The sequence below is a fragment of the Panthera onca genome, chromosome D4 (genome assembly GCF_046562875.1).
Source record: "Panthera onca isolate mPanOnc1 chromosome D4, mPanOnc1 haplotype 2, whole genome shotgun sequence".
Classification (NCBI taxonomy): Eukaryota; Metazoa; Chordata; class Mammalia; order Carnivora; family Felidae; genus Panthera; species Panthera onca.
This window is the reverse complement of record NC_138351.1, coordinates 89,652,763-89,675,441: the sequence shown is the minus strand read 5'-3', so window position 1 is coordinate 89,675,441 and position 22,679 is coordinate 89,652,763. Positions and strand designations below refer to the sequence as shown.

General features: G+C 56.1%; 1 protein-coding gene across 3 annotated transcripts; it reads right to left on the bottom strand.

Moving 5' to 3' along the window:
* Nucleotides 1-250: 250 nt before the first annotated feature.
* On the bottom strand, nucleotides 251-22,035 carry AIF1L (allograft inflammatory factor 1 like). 3 transcript variants are annotated; one of them, XM_078436351.2, is made up of 6 exons: nucleotides 21,863-22,035; nucleotides 21,640-21,701; nucleotides 11,010-11,076; nucleotides 8,523-8,564; nucleotides 5,239-5,401; nucleotides 251-3,109 (listed from the first exon to the last, which is right to left on the bottom strand). In XM_078436351.2, exons 1-6 carry the CDS (start codon nucleotides 21,891-21,893, stop codon nucleotides 3,022-3,024), a joined length of 453 nt encoding a protein of 150 aa, XP_078292477.1. In that variant the 5' UTR covers nucleotides 21,894-22,035; the 3' UTR covers nucleotides 251-3,021. The 3 variants fall into 3 exon arrangements, with proteins under 3 accessions (XP_078292477.1, XP_060464334.1, XP_060464335.1); XM_060608351.3 differs by lacking the exons at nucleotides 21,640-21,701; nucleotides 21,863-22,035 and adding an exon at nucleotides 20,624-20,857; XM_060608352.3 differs by lacking the exons at nucleotides 21,640-21,701; nucleotides 21,863-22,035 and adding an exon at nucleotides 14,276-14,436.
* Nucleotides 22,036-22,679: the final 644 nt, after the last annotated feature.

The following is a 22,679-nucleotide window of genomic DNA, read 5'->3' as shown; positions in this document are numbered from 1 at the left end:
GGGATCATTTTCTTCTACTTTACTGTTTGGTTTCAGCAAAATTGCTTATCTGCTTCAAGGCTGCTTTTTTAAAGCAAGGATAACATAACAGAACCTGTCTCGTGGAGCTGTTGTGAGGAGTAAATGAAGCTCAGCATTTAACAGAGCCCGGCACACAGGACACATTCTTTCCAACTGTCACTATATTCGCTGTCTCCTGAATTTGCTGAGCCCAGGAACTGTCCCCAAAATACACAAATCAAGACACTGATAAGTTTGTCTGTTTTATTTCTAGTCCGTGGAGATGATAGCCAGCACCACACACACACTTATATGCGTACACGTACACACACACACACACTTCATCCACCTGAACTTGCCTAGCAAACTCCTTCCTTTTGAGTCACCGGGACAAAGCCATACTTGGCAGTCCCCAAGTTGCTGGTTGCATTAGTTAGATTTGGTCTTTCAGAAAAAAGACAGCTGAAGAAGTCCTAGAGCCAATAGCCACGATCTGAAATACATGCGCACACCCCCTTTTCCGGGACCACTTTTGAGCCCCTCTCCCTCTAGGAAATGGTGGAGGAACTGGTGGTGTTTCCCAGGATGCTCCCCATCCAACGAGAGAACTTTCTTTCCTGCCCTTTCCAGAAGCTGGGGACACACCTCCTTGCTCCCCTCCCTTAAAGGAGGCTTTCTACAGTCTTATAAACTGTGGGACCTCCTCAAGTAAGCCTGATTGCTTCTGCTCTCCTCTCTTTAGTTAGGAACAGTTACACTGACTATAACGGGTAGTTAAGGAAGGTGTTACCTTGCTCAAAGGTCTCAGCCCGTCCCAAAGAGAGGACAGTGGGAAGGGGTGGGGACAGGCAGCTGTTCATCTAATGATCTCCAGAGTGGGGGGTGGGGGGTGGGAAAGGCAGAGGAGGTGATGGAGTAAGATTTTACATTTGCAGGGAGAACTGTTTTGCTGGGGTTTAAACTTCAACTAGGCTTGTGCATTTGAAGCAGCTCCTTAGGCTGAGGATCAGCCAGTCATGGCCAAATAATCTTGCTCCTGAACTGGTTGAGACTAGTAGATTAACCCAACCGGGCATTTCCCCATCCCCCACCTGCTCCACTCCCCCAAGCTGCTCTAAGGGCAGCTCCCTGGGCCCTTGATTATGGGTCACTAAGGAGCTGCAGGGAGCCCACACTGGCTCCCCCCTCCAACAGCACCCAGACGTTTCCACTTAAGGATTGGTGAAGACTTCTCCAAGACTCATGGCTCAGTCTCGGGCCCAGGATTGCGGTGCAATCACCCCATAGTCCCCTCTTTCTTAACATTCACCTCACTCGTCGTTGCCTGGGTCTGACTTCCCCACAGGACTCTAAATTCTATGAGTCTGTCCAGTTCACTTCTGGGTCCTTGGCTCTTGGCCCATAGCAGGTGTTTAATAAATATGTTCAATGGATGAGCGCATCTAAGTCCTGAGTGGGCGGTATAAGGGACTCCGGAACAGATGGGGTCAGGGCTGGGGTCCCTGCTCAGCCAAGATGGGGCTGAGGGTTGACACCTTCCTGTATGAGTTCTGAGAAATGGCTTGGCAGAGAAGCTCTAGGGAAGGCAGAATTGGAGAGCACCCTGGCCCTTACCCAAACCCTGTTGCTGACCTGGAGGCACTGGGAAGGGTGAGTCCTGGCCCAGGGCCTTCCTCAATCGTTGACCTAGGAGATTTCCCCTCCCTGCACCTTCTCTTGTTGGCATCACTGACTGAGACAGCCCAGGGCAGAGGCGAGGCATGGGCATGGCATCTGAACACCTGGGTTCCAGTCCAAACTTCCGTCTCCCGATTAACCCCTTCCTTGGCAAGGCACTTAATCCCTGTGAACACCACAGTTTTCTCGCCTGTGAAACGAGAGGTCCGGTCCAGCTAACCTACAGAGCAGATCAGGGTCCTAAAACACTGGGAGTCCATCACAAGGGACCCCAATCCAATCCCCAAGCTCAAAGTTTTGGGATGGAGAAAGGGGTGAGAGGACAGGCACATGTCGGGACAAAGTGGGGAGGCTTAAAGCTTATAATACGTGGTCAATAAATATCTGTTGAATGACTACATGGGGGAATGAATGAATGAATGAATGATGTAAGGTGGTAAGTCAAATAGGGGGGGCACAGTCAAGTTTCAAGCAGATTGGGATCAGAAAGGCAACCTTCTGTTTCTCAGCTCTTGGCTTATTTAGTGGGGCTGACTTTTTGCCATAAGTACTCTATTCCTCCTTTTCCTATCCTGCTGCCCTCAGCATCCTCCCCGAAAGGTGCCACCAGACTGAACTGACACGCCTCCCAAGGCCCCTCGCCTCCCTTCTACCCCCTTTGCTGCCCCAGCAAAGGGCAAGGGGGCTGCACTTTCCCTCTGAGCTGCCCATAAAGGTGTGGCTGCAGGCAAGGCCTGAGGATTCCTTCTGGAACCTTCTGGAAGGGCTCAGATTGCCAAGCCGCTCTCTCCCTCTCTCCTTCTGTCACCTCCCTGAGGATGAGAAGTGTGGACTGAGGCGGAATCAGCTGGGGAAATGGGACACTGAGTGGCCACGCCCTAGACAACCTAAGAGCACGAACCACAGAGCTGTCCGAGCAAACCTACTCCAGGGCCTTCCGAGAGCGGGGTGTGGTCCTCACCAGGGCCAGGCCAGCAAGCCTGGACTTAGCTCCAAGACCCTGGAAGGACAGACTGTGCCGGCTCCAAACATGAGGACCACAGCCTTCCAGGCTCCCCGTCCTGGCCCTGCCCCCTCCAGTTTTTGGTTTGATGTCAGCCCTGCTGCACAGGGAAGGGGGGAGGAGGGAAGAACAGAGGGAGGGTACCAAGGCTCAGAACTCCCCGACCCAGAGCCCCTTGAAGGCAGATAATTTGTGCTTTACAAAGTGATCACCGGTTCTGCTGATTAAAAAAATTAACAAACGCACCAAGACCAAACAAAACAAAGAAGACAAATCACAATGAGTCAAGAAGGGCAGCAAAATTAGTGGGGAGGAATGGGGGCAGGTCCAGACGGGGGTCCTCAGGGCAGGCTGGCAATGTCTCTCTCTGGAGGGGGACCAACTGGCTTGGGGCTGCTCTCGTTGGCTTTTCCTTCAAACATCATGACTCTGGTTTGGAAGATGGAGAAAAAAAAACAAACAGGATTAGGATTCCTTCCCTCATCAGGGGAAAGATCATCCCCGCCCTCGGGTCTGTAGGGTCCCCAACAGAATGCCCTTGCACCCATTCTCCATGGGATCTTCTCTGTGTGGAAGGGGTGGCTAGCCCCTTTTTCGCAGAAGAGAAAACCAACGTGCAGAGAACTCTGTATTCTAAGCCATGCGTCTTCCCCTAAACACGCTCCCGGAAGGAGGCAGAGCCGTGGCTCTGCTCAAAATCCCTTCAGGTGTTCAAGAACCTCCCAAGCCTTCGGGGGTAACATCTAGGAGGGGCACCTGAGTGGCTCAGTCGGTTAAGCGGCCGACTTTGGCTCAGGTCATGATCTCACGGTTCGACGCTGAGCTCGAACTCACAAAGCACGAGATCGCGACCTGAGCCAAAGTCGGCCGCTCAGCCGACTGAGCCACCCAGGCGCCCCTAAAAACTCAACTCTCAATTCCTGCCTTCCCCACCTGCGCTGCCCCTAAAGCACACAGCAACGTCACTCGGTGACTCAGACCCCAGACAGATCAGAATCATCTGACTCCTTGTTAGCCTATACATACCCCATATCTGGGCATGGAAGCAAACCTTCCAGTTCTGTCTCCCAAATCATTCCCGATTCCAACAGTTTCTGCCTACCTCCTCTGTACCCTCTCCAGGCTGAGTGGCCTCATCTCGTGCCTGCACAGTCTCCCTGCGGCCACTCTCACCCCTACCGCAGACAGAGGCTTTTAAAAGTCAGCCCCAAGGTGCCCGGGTGGCTCAGTCAGTTAAGCGTCTGACTCTTGACATTAGCTCCGGTCGTGATCTTGAGGTCGCAGGATCGAAACCTGCATCCGGCTGGGTGCTGAGTGTGGGGCCTGCTTGGGATTCTCTCTCCCTCTCTCTCTCTGCCCCTCCCCCACTCATGCTCTTTCTCTCTCAATAAATAAATAAATATTTTTAAAAAAGTCAGCCCCTAGCTTAAAGTCATCCAATGGCATCCCTCCACGTTAGTGCCAAGTGCTACGTGGGACCGTGACCTACAAGGTCCCGTGTCTGCCCGTCTCTGCAAACTCATCTTCACTCACTGTGCTCACTGATGGCGGGACACACTAGCCTCCATGCTTTTCCTTTAGGCCCACAAGCACAGTTCTGCCTCAGGACCCTTGCACTTGCTGTTTCCTCTGCCAGGAATGCTTTTCCTCAGATCTTCACATGGCTCATCTCTTCACATCTCCCTCCTTCGGGGCTCTGGTCAAAAGCTGTCTTCTCAGTGAGATCTTCCCTGTCCACCATGCCGTCCATCTCTGTTCCTCTTGTCCACTTTATTTTTCTCTGTACTACGCCATTGCAATCTGGCGTTTCAGCTTTTTCGGGGTTTTGATTTTGTGTTTGTCTGCCTCTTGTCATTAGAATGAAGCTCCACGAGCCCAGCAATTCATGTGTCCCCAGTGCCTAGAATAATCCTTAGTACATAGCTGGTGCTCAGTAAATATTTGCTAAATTAATACATGATAAATCTACGTAGTCACGGGGTAGATCAGCACCCGACATGCAGTAAATGCCCTAAATCTTAGGTGTTTTCCAAAAACATCAGGCCTCCTGCTGGCTGCCATCTGGCCTCGCAGGTGCACCGCGGTCTAACCTTGATGGTTGTCCCGCCATACCTCTTGCCCCAGCCCACCCCACACTTAAAGCTCTGCGGCCTGACCCGTGGGCTCATGAGGAGTCCTTCAGCCTCCCTGGGCCTCAACCTCCCCCTTCATGACAAATGAGCTTGGTATATTTTCATTTGTACGTTCAATGCAAGAGACTCCCCAGGGAATGTAGTAGAATCATTTTACAAACGAGGAAACTGAGGCTCAGAAGGTTTCCCAGTAGATTTATCACTGCCGTCACCACCACGGTTGCTGCTTACTGAGTCTGACTCTACAGGAAGTTCTGCTACAGGCGAACTCTGCCTGCAAGGTACACGTTAATGTGACCATTTGACACATAAGGAAATCGGGTTCAGAGAAATTGAGAACCTGGTCCAGTACACCACCCAAGGAATTCTCTCCGCGCAACAGTGACTTTGACTTCAGGGGCCCCAGGAGAGGCGGGCGGTACTCACAGCTTGAGCACAGCCGACCGCTTCCCCAACATCATGTTCACGAAGTCACGGTAGGAGATGGTGTCGCTGATGCCACCTGTCACCTCTGAGATCATCTTTTTCATCTCCAGGTGGGTCTTGGGGACCCCGAGCTTCTCCATCATCCTCTTTAAAGACATCAGGTCTGCCGGAGGAAAAAGCAGATCCGTTAAGTGGAGACAGGCTATGGGCCAAGCGAGGAAGCTGGCACAGCTCCCCCCACCCCCCTGCCGGCCCACCCCGCACCCACTCGAAGGAGCCCAGCAGGACAGCCCCTCCCTGGGGACATGCCTTTCTCTTCTGGGGTGAATGAGCCCATCATGCCCTCCCTGCTCTCTTTGGAAACAGTATAGACTAGCGGTTAGGGACATGGGCATCTAGAATCCAACAGACTTGGGTTGGAATCCACCTCTGCTCTTCCTGGCTGTGGGACCTGGGGCAAACTACTCAACCTCTCTGAAACTCTGCTCCCGTAAGTGGCAAAATGGGTTGATGGGATCATTTGGAAGGACGACGTGCGAGAAGTATCCGGCACAAAGCAGGTGTTCGGTAACAGATTCTTTATTCTGTCACGTCCGCGGACCCCCGAGGTGAGGGTGAGCTGTCGCCCGCCGCTCCTGCTACCCAGGAAGTCACTGCCCCGCAAGGTGGTGTCAGGGAGTTGACTTGACCCCAGGCATGGAAAGTCACTCTGCCAGGGTCCCGGTGGCAGCTTCTCTCTACCTGCCACTCCCACCCAGAGGTCCTAGGGTTCCGCCTCGCTGGCAGGGAGAGGATGCCAAAAATATCCTGCAGAGCAGGAAAACCAACAAAAGAATAAAATTCAAGAAAAACAAGGGAGGCACCAAAAAGTCACTACTCTCTGCAGAATTGCTGCCCCTGACCTTCCGGCTCCCAAGGTCTTAGGCAATTTCCTTCATATTGTTTTGTGAACAATGGGTTGGCAAAGGCTGGTGGCACAGAAGTGGGGCAGGGGGCCAATTTGAGGGCCAGGGGAGTGGTTCGCCAGCTCACCCGAGAGCAGGGTGGGCAGGACAGATGCCAGACCCCTAGGTGCCAGGATGTCCAGGGCATTTCAAAGAAAACTGGGCAGCACTCTGCGGGGAAAAGTGAAAGGTCTCCCCCATGCTGCTGGCCAGACTCTGAATTGGCAAGATCTTTCTGGAAGGCAATTTGGCAAGATGCTTCAAAAGCCTTTGACCCAGAATGTCTAATTCCTGAGATTTACTCTAAAGAAATGATCGGCGATGTGGACAAAGATTCATGCACAAAGATGCTCTTCACAGGATGATTAAAAATAGTCAAAATTTGGGGCGCCTGGGTAGCTCAGTCGGTGAAGTGTCCCACTTTGGCTCAGGTCATGATCTCACGGTTCGTACGTTCGAGTCCCACATCGGGCTCTGTGCTGACAGCTTGGAGCCTGGAGCCTGCTTCAGATTCTGTGTCTACCTCTCTCTCTCTGCCCCTCCCCTGCTCACACGCTCTCTCTCTCAAAAATAAATAAGACATTAAAGAAAAAAAAAGCATCTTATTTCAGCCCAGGTCACGATCCCCTGGTTCGTGGGTTTGACCCCTGGGTCGGGCTCTGTGCTGACAGCTCGGAGCCTGGACCCTGTTTCGGACTCTGTGTCTCCCTCCCTCTCTCTCTGCCCCTCCCTCACTTGGGCTTTATGTCTCTCTCTCTCAAAAGTAAATAAACATTTTTTTAAAAAGTGCTTAAAATTAGAAATTGTCTACATGGGCAATACTAAGGCATTGGCTGAATAAATTATAGGCCTTCCCTGCAACAAAATATTGTGCACCCATTAATTATAATTTCAAAAGAAAAGTTAATCATATGTCAAAATACCCATATTATATTATTTTTCGAAAAAAATCAGATTCTAAAATGGTATAAAATAGCATTTGTGATTAGAACAGAGGATGGAAGGATGTAAACCAAAAAGTTTATATTCTGGGAGGTAGGATTGTAGGTGACATTTTTGTCTTTGTGCGTTACTACGTTTTCTAAATTTTCTTTATCGTGAAAATGCATTAATTTGATAACCCTAATTTTTTTAAGTTTATTTTGAGAGAGAGCGTGAGCGGAGAAAGGGACAGAGAGAGAGAGTAGGAGAGAGAGAGTCTCAAGCGGGCTTTGCACTGTCAGCCACAGAGCCTGATGTGGGACTCAGTCTCACAAACGGTGAGATCATGACCTGAGCCAAAACCAAGAGTCAGACACTTAACCGACCGAGCCACCCAGGCAACCCTCCCCCCGCCACCAATTTTTTTTTTTCTAAAGAAAAATAAAAGATAAAAATATTTAAAAAGGAGGGGCAACTGCTGAGCGTCCAACTTCGGCTCAGGTCATGATCTCACAGCTCGTGGGTTCGAGCCCCGGGTCGGGCTCTGTGCTGACAGCTCGGAGCCTGGAGCCTGTTTCGGATTCTGGGTCTCCCTCTCTCTCTCTGCCCCTCCCCCGCTCATGCTCTGTCTCTCTCCCCTTCCAAAATTAATAAACATTAAAAAAATTTGTTTTTAATATTTTAAAAAGAGAAGGAGACAAGACAGAGGAGGGGTAGAAACACTGGCAACAGCAGCAACACTGAGCTCAGGGCAAAACAGAGGTGGGAAGCCAGTTTGAGAAACAAAGGCTGGGATCTGGACCCTGGGCCTGCCACTTAACCATCCCGTGCCCCAAGCAAGTCAGTTACCCTGCTGGGCCTCAGTTTCCTCATCTGTAAAATGGGGATAATTCAGCCGGCCTTGACCAGGTCATAGCATTCCTAGCGATGGTCAAGATACGGTCTTGAACCTGAGTGCCACGGGACAGGCGTTTGTCACCCCCCACACCTGGACCACACAATACAGTAAGGGTCTGCTGGAATACAGGAAGCAAGGCACACACAAGCACGATGTCAAAGGCAGGACAGTATACAAAGGCAAGGACTAAGAAACTGCCAGCCCCCTGGACCAGGGCATCAACAGCCTAAGCATCTCCAGCCCCGGGCAGGCGTGAAACCCTCCACCTTGGGTCCCCCCAGCACCTGGCTTGGGAGCCTGAGGTGTGAGCAGGGATGTGGGCGGGAGGGAAGCAGAGAGGAGAGGAGTCTGGGAGCAGTGGGTCCAGGGTAGAAGTAAGACCAGCTTGTTGGCCTGGCCCACAGGGAGGTTTCCGTGTGTGCCCCTCACACACACAAGTGGGTCAGTGGGGCTCTCTGGACCCCACACCCTTCACCCACCGAATACCCCACCTCCCCCAGCACACCCGAGGCCTCACTTACCAATCTCGCCCTCATTGTTCAGGTCAAACTCCATGTACTTCTCTGGAAATCACAGAGCAAAACCCGGCATTAGCTGAGAATCAGGGTCACCCCCCTGGAGGGTCCCAGAGGCTCCCCTGAGGGAGCCCACACCATCCTCCTCGGGGGTCTTGACGTGAGTCCCGTCATCTTAGCCATTGTTTCTGGAGAGAGAGCTTGCCCTGCCCACACCCCTCTCCCACAGGCGCCATGGAGAAAGGTGCTGGGGGCCACTCTGACCCTCTGCTGAGGGGGCAGCTGCTTCCTCCCCGGTCCCCCCCACCCCCCAAGCCTGCGCTGGCTGCATCTAAATCACATTGGCAACAGTGACTAGAATAGAATAGGTTCCCAGGCCCTGAGATACAGATTCAGTGGGTTTGGAAAAGGGTGGGGAGGGGGCAGGAATTAGTATGGTTTTAGAGTGTCTCAGGTGATTCTGATGGGCAGTCAGATTTAAGGAGTCCCTGTGGTTCTGAACCTTCTGGGGGCCTGTAGGCACCACTGAGAATCTGATGCTCTCCCAAGAGAAACGCCATAGATCTGCCCTTGACCCAAAGTGGCACACACAGGGTCCCGGGGTACACAGGCCCTCCCCTAAACCCCCCCTATAGACCTTGAGTTACGCCTGCCTGATCAAGAGGTCCCGGGAACCTCCAACAGTAAGGGAGAATATGCAGGGCAATGAGCCTGGTATCTTCTAACGAGGGCAGCGTGTGGCCCTGGGCAGGTCACCCCCGCCACAAAACTGCAGGGCCCTCAAGGTCTATTTTGCACTGAACAGCCAGCATGGGAAGCCCAAGGTCTTCCTGGAAGGTCCCTGTGACCTTCATGAGCGCCTGCCCTCCAGCCTCTTGGGCTGCCTCTTCCTCCCTCACCTCTGCTCCACTCCCACTGGCCCTGCTGCCTCTGGCCCATCCACCCCCCCCACACCCCACTCCTGCTGGGACATGCTGGCCTGAATGTCCCTCCCAGCTATTCTCAGGGCTCCCCAGCCTTTCGGGCTGGTCCCTGCCACCCCCACAAAGCACCTACCACCATCTGCGCCCCCTGCATTGCCTTTCTCTTTGCCATACCCTCCCCCGCTAGCCTCTGCCTTGGGCAGGGCTCTCTGTGTATTCCCCATTGTAGCCCCAGGCCTGCAGGGGCCCTGGCACATAGTAGGTGCTCATTTGGAGGTCAAATGAGTGAATGATTTGAAAACCTTCACAGCCCCTTTGCTTCCAAGGTAAGTTCCTGTGGTCCCACTCTGCCCTGATGGACCCAATCCTCCATCCCAAGGAAGACAAGGAGAGGAGACTTCTGTCCCTCCTCCCAGAGCCACCTCCCTGGTACCCAGACAGAAGGGAATGGACTGCTCCTCCTTTGCGTGGCTCTCTTTCGGGTGGCGGGACAGGGTGTGTCTTTGTTCTGGCTTTTCTTTTTGTTAATGTTAGGAGCCCCGTTGCATAATGGTTCAGAGCAGGGGCTCTGGAAGGAGACAAACCGTCGGCGGGCCGTGTGACCCCACGCAAGCAAGCCCACCTCTCTGAGCCCGAGTTTCTTCATCTGTAAGTTCAAGCTCACACCCGTCTCCCTCCTGGCCGAATTGGGATGAGTTGGGGGGAGCTCCCAACACAGCATTCCAGGTGCTTCCCCCAAGGTCAACGCTCAACAAATGCTTCGCCATCGGTGTCCTGCCTCAGGACAACTAAGCTGTGGGCAGCCTGAGGAGCACTTGGCAGGCTCTTGGCCTCGGAGCAGGGAGGATGCCCACACTGCCGAGACTTCGGGGGTGTGGGGGTGGGGGTGTAGGGGAAAGGCGGCCTCGAGGATATCCGCCGAGGTCCTTCAGCGGCCAGGGCTCCCTGCACACCCGGTGCATCTCCCAGGCAGGAAAGGTGGGACTGTCCCGCTCCTTATGTGCACGGCTCCTCTCCTTTCGAGCCGCTGGCCGGGAACCAAGCGCCAGGGCCCGGAACAGAGGGACCTTTATGCCGCCCCCTCCCCGCGCGGGCTCCCAGGCCCTGTTTTCTTTTCATCCCGTGCTGCTGGGATTCAATGGGCAGAAACTCTGCCCCCTGCCCCACTGTGGTGACACAAACGTCCATTCTGCGCAGGGGCTCCCGAGCCGCTCCCCCGCGGAGGGGAAAGGCAAGAGCTGCTACAAAGAGCTGATTGTGTGCTGGGGCCCCGGGAGCAAGCAGGGCCTGGACAGCAGCGGACGGGAGCCAGCCTGAGCCCTGCCTGCCGGGCAGCTGGGGGGAGAGGGGCCAGGCTGGGCCCGCGGCCGAGGGTGAGGGGTCTGGGGTGGCAAAGAGACAGATGGAGGGGCCCGTGCCCGCGCCCGAGCCCCCCACCTCACGGCCCTCTGGGAAGGGGGTGTTCTGGAAGAAACAGGGGCTCAGCCTGGCCCTGCGGGGTAAGGAATCCTACGTGCCAGGGGCCAGCCCAGCTCTGTCAGGGAGGGTGGGGCAGACAGCCCCAGCTTACCTTTGAAGGCCGCAAGCTTTTCCACCAGGTTCTCTTCATCACTGTACTTCTGGTCACACAGAAACTCCTTGAAAGGCGAGAGAACAGTGCTGAGTGCGGGGTCAATGGGCAGAGCTCACTGACACGTAGGCCCATCGCCCTGGTGCCTGCTCCCGCGCCAGGTGGCCTGGCTTGGCCAGGCAGGGCAGGAGGCCCCAGTGTTTGCCCTGGCCTCCTGTCAACCCCTCAGAGACAGATCTGCAGTCCACGCCGTGGGCAGGAAGTATGCTCAGCAGCCCGGGGTGCCGCCCGGAGGGCCTGCCCTAAATACCTTCAGTCAGCCTCCGAATTACCAGTGTGGGGAACTGGGCCTGCCCCAGCAGGGCACCCCAGCTCCAAGGTCCACGGAGCCGCGAGCCCCAAAGGCAAGCTGCCTGGTTCTAGCATTAACTCCTTAGGGATGTGACCCCAGCATATGAATTCCTGTCTGCCTCTCGATTGCTTTATCTGACAAATGGGTAGAATTATCATAGCCACTCCTCCGGTTTGTTAAGAGCCGCCAAGGAGCGTGTATGTACGACTCTGGGAAGACAGCAAGTGCTCAATAAACAGCAACTCTTGTATGATTAGCCTCTGCTCTAGCCTTGGGAGGTCACTTACCCTCTCACCTGTAAAACAGGGCTACCGTCCCCTCACATGATGCCTTTCAGAACCAGGTGGGGGGAGGGGCCTGTGGGGGGGGGGTGGTGGTGGGGGACACTAACATCAGCCTCCAGAAGGAAACACCAACCTGCACGATCTCTTGGGATCTCCCAGTGGGTCCAAAAGTTAGTTACCATTATCGCTCCCATTTTACAGATGAGGAAACTGAGGCGCACACAGCCAGAGCTTCAAGTTAATTTCATCTCATGAACAGCCTGCATCCTTCATCCCAACACCCAAAGATGGGCGGATGGCAGGCATTCATCTGGCTTTAAAACAAAACACTACAAATTAGTAAGTACCTGTTTGGCCAGGTAGCTTACTTGCCTTGTTGCTGATCTTTAGGCAGCCCTGGAACCTGCATTCAGGGAAATACTCCCGTCCTCTGGGAAAGCGGAGGCCACATTCCCATCCTAGCACCAGATTCTGCAAATCCCCTCTCGTCTCTGGCCACCGCTTTCCTCATTACTGAGCAGACCGAACACGGGCATGGGACCTCCACTCATTTAAGGGACTACAGGGTATACAGCTCTGTTCGAGGCACCAAGAGAGCAGGTGAGACCAAGGAAATAAGGTCCTTATCGTTAAATTACAGGAAGCTCGTGTTTAAAATGATGTTAAATGGGACCCCGGGGTGGCTCAGTGGGCTAAGCATCCAACTTTGGCTCAGGTCATGATCTTGCGGTTTATGAGTTCAAGCCCCTCATCAGGCTCCCTGCTGTCAGCAGAGAGCCGGCTTTGGATCCTCTGTCCCTCTCTCTCTCTGTCCCTCCCCCACTCGTTCCCTCCCTCCCTCTCTCTCTTTCGCAGAATAAATAAACTTAAAAAATAAATAAAATCATGTTAAATATTATCTAGATCAATCACTCAATCTGTTTCTAAATTCCCGCTGTCATGCCCCACTAACTGATGACAAAGTCTGTACGTGTACGACAGGGCTCAGGCAACAAGTATACCTAAGCACGAGGCAGAATATGATCCCTTCCAGGGTTCAAGTTCCTCCAAATTAACTCAGCCCCCTTTGACAGGGAAGGAGACACCCACCTGCCAGTGCGGCTCCCCTTGTTGGTTCTGGGGGCTGTCCTACCCCTTGAGCTCAATTTGCTTGGATCCAGATCCCTGAAAAGGCTCTGGCTCGTGCAGGATTTCTGCTTTGGGCAGGCACTGTGCTATGTCACTGAGGTGGGAACAGCAGGGCCAGAGAGGTTAAATCACATGTCTGCAGTCCCTGCAGGTTTGGTTTGGAACCTGAGTCTGTTGGACCCCAGGGTCTGTCTCTGCTTCCAGCAGCCTCACAGAGGGCAACCCCAGGGCCCCTGGTATGGCTTGGCCACAGCTTCACATCGGACCTCGGTACCAGGTGCCACGCACGGTCTTGCCCCCACTTAGCTGGAGCTATGACTGTCTCTTGCAGCCTGGGAGGCTCCCCCCACCCCCCCCCCCACCCCCGGCTGGCTCAGTCCAGGACTTCTCTTCCTCTTGGCTCCCTCTCCTAGCTCTTTCCCACTGCTCTTTTCCCCCGTCCCATTCTCTGCCCAAAAGTAGGACAATTACCTCTTGTCTGTGACCCTGAACAAACCAGGCACCTCCCAGGGTCACAGGTCCTATTATCTGCACAGCAGAGGGACAAATAGGTCCGTGGTTCCCAGACTTGGGGATAACGCAGAAGAAAACATTTCCCAAAAAAAAGTTAAAAATAAGGGGAGGTGCTAACATAGACCTGCCAAGGTTTTATTTTGCCAAGTAGAGACTTTAAACAATCACCACTGACTGTTGCCGTGAGTTCAGCAAAGGACATTTCGTAAAAGTAGGAAGTTCATAATCTCAGAATTTTTAAATGGAACCCATTTAGCTGACGTTCGGTTCACTGCCTGGCCCCTGTGTTCCCTCCGCTTTACCATTTCAGGAACTGGAAAACCCTCGTGGGGAGGCAGAAGGGCACGGGCAACGCCCAACATCCGGGAGCCCCTGGCGAGAGACCTGGGGGCCCTCCCCGCTCCCACATTCTGGTTGACCAGAAATCCTGCGCCAGCCAGAGCCTGTCCGTATCATGTACCAACCCCCTCTAGGGATCCAGGCAAATTGGGCTCTAGGGCCGGACACAGTCCCTGGTCTTGGAGACAAATCGCGCACAGACGAACCCAGGACCAGCGGGGAGCGATTCTCGTTCACTGGGCCTGACCCGGAGCCGGCAGGTGCAGCAGCTCTGGGCGTCCAGATTATTGTCTCGGTGATAGAGTCAGTTTTCTCCTTAGTGCTTATGACCACGTGACAGGCTGTCCAACTGGTTCTCCCCCCCTCCCCCTTCCCCCCCCCTCCACTAGAGTGAGTGCCTCCCCCATGCCAGGCTCGCTCCCACCTTGGGAACCGCAGCTCCAGCTGTGCCCGTCTGCAGCGCTCGTCCGCCCACATCTGCATGGCTCTCTCCCTCACCGTCTTCACCCATTTGCCCAGCTTTCACCTTCTCCAGGAGGCAAATCCCATCCATCCTGTCCACCGCGGTCCTCAGCCTCCACTCTCAACCCGCTTTCTTCCCGCACATCCCTCCTGTCCCGCGGGAGGAACCGCCTCCTAACACAATTTACGACGTAGCGCTTATTAAGGGTGCTGTCCGTTGTCTGTCTCCCCCTGCCACAGAACAGGTGCCCAATAAATTTTTGCGGGCTGAGAGAATGGAGACCCAGCGAGGACAAATGACTTGTGCAAAGCAGCACGGCTGGCAAGTGCCCGAGCTGGGATTCAAGTCCACAGTGGGGGCTGTCTGGGCTCTTTCCCCGCTGAGCTGAGGAATCAAAGTGACCCGAGAAAGCGGGTGTTGGAAAGACGCCGGGAGGAGGCAAGCCTTTGGCCAGAGGTTCCAGGAGGACGTCTTTACTGTCTCATGCCCCACAGAAGCCTCACACACGGCAGTGCCCAGCATATAGTAGGTGCTTAGGAAACATCTGTTGAATGAATGGAGAGGCCTGGCATTTAGCCCAGAATCACTTTCTCCACTTGGCAGAGCAGCTTTGCCAAGGCGTATGCGTGTCATACAAGACTGGAGGGGCTCAGGGATTAGAATTACACGTTTCCTTAGAGCCAAAAATGACAAGTGCCCTGAGCCACAGAGTGGCCAGGGCTGGGACAGGCAGCTGACCCGCTCACGCGTGGGCGGGCAGCCTTTGCTGAACCCGGGCTTGGGGCAGCTGGGAGGACCATGCCTTCGGCAGGGCGCCAGGGAGGAGGCAGGTGGGCAGCAGAAGCGGGAGTCCCAGGGGCGGGCCTGCCGGCTCCCACCCCAGCTCCAAGCTTTGGATTCTTGGTTCCTGTTCATGCGCAGCCCACAGCCTCCCCACCTCTAGGCGTCCTCCCTCTGTATCCTTGTCCAGCCTCGGGGCACAGCCATGTCCGGTGGGCAGGTACCCTATGTGTCCACACTCCAGGACCACCCCCCGCCACCCCCCTGCTGCCCTGACTCTGGATCCCCAGACAGAGGAGATAGAGACAGAAGCCACCGCAGATGTTTAGAACAAAAGCAAAAGGAGAAACAGACGGCAAGCTGGAGCCAGAATGCCTGGGATCGAATCACTTAGTAGCTGTGTGAAAATTACTTCATTTGTCTGTGCTGTGGTTTCTTCATCTGGAGGAAGGAGAAAAAGATCTCGTAGGCTTGTCCCGAGGGGTTGCAGTATGAAAGCATAAATACATGTAAAGTGCTCACACAGTGCCTGGTACCTAGTAATTACTAAATACATGTTAGCTGTTTATTCTTGCGATCTTCTAATATTTATATCCGTACAATCTACTTCTAACCCCCACAGCTCATCATCCAGACCATCATCAGCTATTAAATAGATTAGGAGGCAACCCCCCTTCCCACCGACTTGGGCTGGTTGTGGTTGGCTTCTCTTTCCCTTTTCCGGGTATTCCCATTGGATAGATCGGATAACTGAGGCCCAGGGAGGTTGCTCAAGGTTACCAAGTTTTAACAATTCAAGCAAAGTCTGTCTGCCTCCCTTCACCAGCCCAGCTCCCTCCTTGCCCCAAACAAGAGGGTGTCCTGGCCACAGGCTTCTGGGCAAAGAAAGTCAATACTGAGCGCTACCTTTCCTCTTGGGCAGCTGCAGGAGGTTATTCTGGAGGCCAGGGAACCATCCTATAGCCCTCGAGGGGGACGAGGAGGGTGGGTGGATGCATTACTCCACCCCCGGCACCCTCTCCCACTCTGACCCACTGTCCCAAACGACAAGTTTATCCAGCTGCACCAAGTGCTGTCAGGACCTCCAGGCATAAGGGGTGCAAGGGGCTTGGAATGAAATGGTGGCCTGGTCAATCCCCAGCAAAGAGTCAGAAACCACAAGTAGGCAGGAGCGTGGGGTCAAAACCAGGAAGCTGCCAGCCAGACGGTCACGCCTCAAACCAGAGTGTCCACGGGCAAGGCCCAGGAAGGCGGCAGGATTGTTAAAACAATCACAGGGGCATAGAACCTGTAAGGGACTCCTCAGAGCATCCAGCCAGTTCTCTTCGTTCAACGGCCGGGGAAACTGAGGCCCCAGAACGGAAAGGGTCTTGCCTCAAGCCACAATGGCTGGGGGACCTACATAAACGCTCCTAGGTGCGGGGTGTGCGGGGCAGAAGTCACAGGAAGGGAGGTGGGATCAGGTTGACTGGGCTCAAATCCCAGCTGCAGCATTTCTTAGCTCTGTGGCCCTGGGCAACTTGCTTTACTACTCTGGGCCTCAGTTTCCTCATCTGTAAAATGCAATCATAATGATAGAACCCCACCCCACCCCCCCCCCCCCCCCCCCCCCCCGCCCCAGTGGGTCGGCATAAGGATTAAGAGAGCTGGGGCACCTGGGTGGTTCAGTCAGTTAAGCTTCCGACTTCAGCTCAGGTCATGATCTCACACTCCGTGAGTTCGAGCCCCACGTCGGGCTCTGGGCTGACAGCTTGGAGCCTGGGGCCTGCTTCGGATTCTGTGTCTCCCCTTCTCTCTGCCCCTCCCCTGCTCATGCTCTCTCTCTCTCTCTGTCTCAAAAATAAAATAAAAATCATGCTCTCTCTCTGTCTCAAAAATAAAATAAAAATTAAAAAAAAAAAAACATTAAAAAAAAAAATAAAAGAGCTGAGTGCATAGGAAGAGCCCGGACTCCTACATGTAAGTATTAACAGTGATGTGTTTGGGTCGTCCAAACTCAAGCCACACCAAGAGATTAGGTGTGAAAAGGGGGAAAAGCAGAGACCTACCCACAGCTCTCTGTCCCACATTGTGCCACGGAGTCCTCCTGGTAAGCCTTGACCCTCTGGCCATCCCTATTTGTCCCTGGACACCGGCTGACCCGGCAGGGATGGGCCATCCACACAGGACACAGTGCTCCCATCTCGGCCCCAGGGGACGGCGCCCACAGCCCCACTTGCTCACTGCTGCCTCGGGGTCGTCTACAACCTCTGATGCCCATCAGAACCTACCACCCGTCCCTGGGATTCCCATCTGCATACTCATGCCCGGAAGGGAGAATATCCAAAACCAGCAGAGGTTGGCAGCCCCCGCCGCGTCCGGGCTTCCAGATCCCTGCCACCTGTCTGCCCCGCCCCCACCCCCTACTTAACTCTCTTTCTGGGCTGGTACCTCCAGCACCTGCTCCCGGATACTTGCTCCTGGCCCTCCAGGCTTGTCTTTATGTATCAGCCGCAGCAGAATTTTGGGGCGGGCAGATATCACCATCTGGGAGGCCATCCAAGGAGCTGGTGGTTGAAACCCCCAAGGACAGGCAGCACCATACTGGGCCGGGCCGAGATGCTTCTGACGCAACCCACGGGCTCTTAAAGGGCCAGGCCGGCCCGGTGCGTGGCAGGAGGCTGTAACGTGCACCCGCGAGGACAGCAGGCTCACGTTCCCCTCAGCAGCTTTGGGGCCTCACCCGGATGCTGCATCCTGGCCAGCAGACGGGGCAGCTGAAGAAAAACACCCCACCGACTTCACAAGTGAAGCAGACCCTACCGAAATTCTATCCCCGGCTTCCTGTGACACGGCCACACCAAGGTCGAGACCGGCTGTACCTGTGGGGACACTGAATCCTCCGCGGCTCACGTGGCCGCTTATCACCATCTCCCTTATAATATATTAAGGAGGAGCAAGAGGGACCGGTGCCCAGCGATGCCAGCTGGGCACATTCGCCTGGGCAGGGACAGGGTGGCATTCGTCAGGTCTCAGAGGTCCCCTGTCGCTGGGGATACATAACCCCTGGGCACAGACACCCAGCCTGCTGTGTCCAGTTCTTCCCATACAGACGGTACCCGGGGTTGGAAATAACCATCAGGCCCCTAAATGCTATAGGGAATGCCAAGTGCCCTTCACTCGACCCAGGAGGGCTGGGGAAGGCGGGACAGTAGCCAGAGATCCCTATCGCTTAAGCAGGAGCGGCCTGTGTCACAGCTAGGCCACGGCCACCTGGTGGACAGCGTCCCGGGCTGACCACGGGTGCCGTCTGGAGCCAGAGCCCCGGCTCTGCCACTTGCTGGCCGGGTGACCTCGGGCAGGTGACTTCACCTGGCTGAGCCTCTGTGTCCTCATCTCTAAAACCTGAGTAATCCCTGTCCCCCGGGGATGTTTATAGATCCTTGCTGCACATCTGGGTAAACAAACGCTCTGCCCGGAGGAGTCACTGAGACGATGTATGTGCAGCACTGTGCACGGAGCGAAGGCACAACCCAAGTCATTAGCTAAAGATCCTGGCCTCTGGCCAGTTCGCGATGCAGCCCTCGCTGCCCTCTGCACTCCTCCTGCTCAGTCGGAAGGATAAGGGCACTCTGAGGGGCACCCATCCAGCCCCATCACTTCTCTCTGTCCCTGTGGGGAAACTGGAGAGACCCTGTCCCGTTGCCAGATAAGGCCAGGCCCGGCGGCCCGGGGTCACCTGCCATGCCTCCAAGGCACAGGGAATGTCAGCTATTTGTGGGGGTGGGGGGTGGGGGAGTGGGAGGTGCTGGCAGGTCCCGCCCGCCTCAGTAGTGCAGAGAATGCGCCCACAAGCACGCGCACTCACGCACACGCGTGGCAGAGACGAACGGGCTATCTTCAGTCTACGCTGTTTAAACCCGGGCGGTTGACTCATCCCACCCACTCCCCCGGCCCCCCAGTCTTGTTTTCTGTAAAATGGGAAGAGACGCTCATGGCATCAGAGTGAGTGTGCAGCGAGACGTTGCCTGAAGTGCTCCCGGAACACTGCCTGGCACATGCCAAGTGCTCGGAAAATGATCAAGAAAACTAAAGCAGAACAGGGGGAAAAAAAGTGCACTTCCACACAGCCCCGCAGGACCTCCAGGTACCCCCGAGTCTCCCTCAGTTTTTTACTTCTGACCCTTATAACAGCAATCGCTAAGACTGAGCTGCCCTGGTACCCCTTGGAAGCTGGCCCAGCCCGGGGTGGGAGGAAGGCCCCAGAGGGAACTGGGATGTTGGCCCAGAGAAGCCCCCAGAACTGCCAGCCAGGCGGGGCTCTGCCCCAGGCAGCGGCCCCAGGGGTACTTAAGCACATGCAGCAAGGGAGTTACGAAGCCCCATCCTCCACGCGTCCCTGCTTCCTCAGGGCCACTGGGAAACTGCTCGGGGCAGCCCCCCAGAAGCTCTGCTCCAATGGGGCAGTGAAGCTATACCCCAAAGCAAAGCAATCTGAACTGCCAAAGTTCCCTCTAGAATCCGCCCACCCCAGGGAACTTCTGCTGCGGTCATGGTCGTGGGTGGAGCGGACTCAGACCCTCAAACAGAGTGACTCCCTCAGAGTCTGCAAAGAGCTTCTGTCTGTCTGCTCATCTCCACTGACTGTCCTAGGGACTCGGAACAGAGCAGCGATCACTGCTCCCTGAGTTTCAGGCAGGGAAGACTAAGGTTCCACCAGATGAAAGGGTCTGTCCCAAGCTGCGCAGCCAGCAGGGGCCGCGACATGTCACAGACCCTGGCCCTGGGTTTCCCCTCCCCGCGTCTTAACGCGCCAAACAAACCGATGATAATAATCATGACAGCAGCCGGCTCTCCCGTGTGCTTTCCATAGATTACCTCCCTGAAAAATCACGACAATGAACTACCACTACCTCACGCGGATGGCCCAAGGTCAGAGAGCCAGCGAGCACTCTGCCCACCCCTTCACCCCCACTCGCGACTCCATACTGTGGGGTCAGGCCGCCTCGACCTCCTGGGGTGGGAAGCAGCTCAAACTTCTGGTTTGATCCTGGAGTCCCCTTCCTATGGTTTCATCCAGCGGGGTTCACATGACGTGGCTCAGGATAGCATGTGGGCAGGTAAAGGGAGCTAGTTCTGCTTCTGTGTGACCTGAGCCCTGAGCCAAGCCAGTCTACCTCCCCAAACAACCCGGTAGCTTACCCCACCCCCCACCCTGGGGACTGGCATGGAAAGTCCCACACATTCTCAGCTCCTCTGGTTTGTCTGACTGTAATCACTTCTCCCCCATCTCCAGTTGTCTCTGGCTCAGGGTTCTGCTGGCTGTGGGTGGATTCAGCCAGCCTGGAACCCGCCCGGCCGAGTGGCCCAGGGGGCTGTATGAGGTCAGGGTTCCAGGCTCCTGTCCAGAGGGCAAGAGCAGCCAAGACCAAGGGCGGGCTGGCTGTGGAGTAAACTGGAAGGTGGCCCAGCAGCTTGGACCCCTGAGAGCCCCAGCCAGATGTCCAGTCTCCCTTTTAGCTGTGCTCAAGATGGCACCCGGGGGCAGGGCAATGATGGCAGAGAGGAGCCCAGAGTTTACTTGGAGGGACCCTGGGTCCCCAGAGCCCTGCATGGGATTCCTACAGCCAGTGGAATGAAATCAGATAGGCTGCCTAGTTCCAGGCCCTCCAAAAAGAATCAAGGAGGGAATCAAGCCCCAGCGAGAGGAAATACTACCCCCAAGAGGCAGCCCCTAGACCCACCTCCACACAGCCTGGACCCCGAAGACACTCACCCGCTTCCCATGCCGGGACTCTGAGCTGGGCTTGGACCTTGGGTGCCCAGCCGCTGAGGGAGACGGCAGGGGGAATAGCTAGTCTTGTTTCGGTGAGCCCGTTAGGAGTGAATCTGGGAGACCGCCTCGGGGAAACAACTCTGGCACCGTCCACGACATCTTCCCTCCTGGCAGGTGCGGGACCACGCACACTCCACGCCTTGCCTCAGCCAGTCCTCATCGTGACCCCCACTCCGCCCCGAGAGCCTTTGCTGATCACCACAGAGCTGGTCCGCGATGGAGGCCAGGCCTGAGCCCAGGTCTCACGGAACCCCCAAGCTAGGACTGTGCTGCCCTTGAGCTTTGGCCAATCCAGGCAGGCCCTGACACTTTTCCTTATCTTCTACGATTTACATGCTCGTTCCGCAAACGTTTACGGAGCGCCCATTGGGCGCCCAGCCACAGTAGGAAGGATTTCTTTATAGAAATCCACCAGGGCCAATGAGAAAAGCATCAAGCCTCTGGGAGAAGCTTCCCTAAAAAGTTGGAGTGAGAAAGAGGTGTGGGGTGGGGGCGGGGGTGGAGCACTGGCCTGCAGCCTGGACCCCCGGGTTCTCACAGCGGCCCCATGTGGACTCTGGACTTGCTGTGCCACCTCGCCTCTCTGAGCTGGGACACATGGGGGGGGGGGAAAGGGGGGGGGTCCCTCCTGCGCCACATCCTTGCAGCTGGTCCCAGGCGGGCTTCCGGGGAGCCCCGGCCCGGGGGCACCGGAGCTCCTGGGCGGGCCCTACCTCCCCAGTCTAAGAGTAACGACTTGCAACCCGAGCCGCGGGAGGAGGAGGGGGAGGGGGGGGGAACCTACCTGGAGGCGGGAGGCACAGGGGCAGGGGCCAAGGGAAGGAATTGGAAGCCCAGAGGAAGGAGAGAGGGGGTTGAGGCGGCCCCAGGCACAGCCTCGCGGACGGGGGCGGGCCCCGGGGGGCTCTGGGATACTCGGGGGAAACTCGCCGGCCGCCCTGGCGGCGCGCGCTTACCCGGTTGATCTCGGCCAGCCTCCTCTCCTGCCGGGCTTTGAGCAAGCCGAACGCCTTCCCTCCTGCCGGAGACAAAGAAGCGGCCCGGGAAGCGTGGGTCTCCCCGGGCCCCGCGCGGCGGACCACGCCGCGCGCTCCGCGCGCGCAGGTGGCGGGCGGGGGACTCCGCGCCGGGGGGGGGGGGGGGGGGGCGGGGCAGGGGCGCGGGGACCGCGGCGCCTACCTTGGAACCTGTTGCCGAGCGCGACCGACATGGCGAGCGCGGGGCTCCTCCCGCCGGCTCCGGGCTGGGCGGCCGCGGCGAGGCTCGACGACGAGGGAACTGGCGCCCGGTCCGAGCTCCGGCGGCGTGTGGCGGCCGCACCGAGGGGCGGAGGGATGGCGCGGGCGGCCGGACACACCCCTCCCGCCCTCCACCCTCCTCACCCCCCCCCCCCCCGGGTCCTCCCGCCCCGCCGCCCGGCCGCCGGCATCAAAGCGGCTATTATGCGGGGCGCCGCGCCCGCCGCCCGCCCCTCTGCTGGAAGACGCGGAAAATGCACAGCGCGGGGCCGCCCGTGAGCGCCTCCCTGCCTGCTCCTCCCGGGACCTCGACCAGTCCCTTCTCAGCGCCGGGCCGCGGTTTCCTCTTAAAGAAACTTGGGGACCATCTCAGTACGCACTTGCTGTTGGGGTGGCCTCCAGGATCCGATACCGTCCCGGCGGGCAGAGAGCCTGCGTCCACCCGCCGAAGCTGTTAAGTCGCCGCGGCCCTTTGCGCAGCACGCGCTGGTGGAAGGCAGGCCAGATCTTTATTTTTAACCCTCGGAAGAAAACTACCAAAGCTTTCAGGCCGTTTTGTGTGTTTGCTTTTCTGTTTGTAATGACACAGTGTCACTAGGACATCAGTGACACCTGAAGTCAAATCGGGATGCTTTCCTGTTTTGTTACTAAGATCTATTTCTTTAAAATGTTTTCACTTGAGAGAGAGTGTGTAAGCGTGTAAGCGGGGCAAAGGGGCAGAGGGAGGGGGAGAGGAGAGAGAGGGAGAATCCTAAGCA

Excerpts from the sequence above, each read along its gene's own strand:
- AIF1L (XM_078436351.2), bottom strand. The coding sequence starts at position 21,893 with ATGTCGGTCGCGCTCGGCAACAGGTTCCAAG. Across the intron at positions 11,077-21,639 it reads GGCTGGCCGAGATCAACCGG|GAGTTTCTGTGTGACCAGAA; the intron begins GTAAGCGCGCGC and ends TCGCCTTTCAAG. Across the intron at positions 8,565-11,009 it reads AAAGCTTGCGGCCTTCAAAG|AGAAGTACATGGAGTTTGAC; the intron begins GTAAGCTGGGGC and ends TGTGATTTCCAG.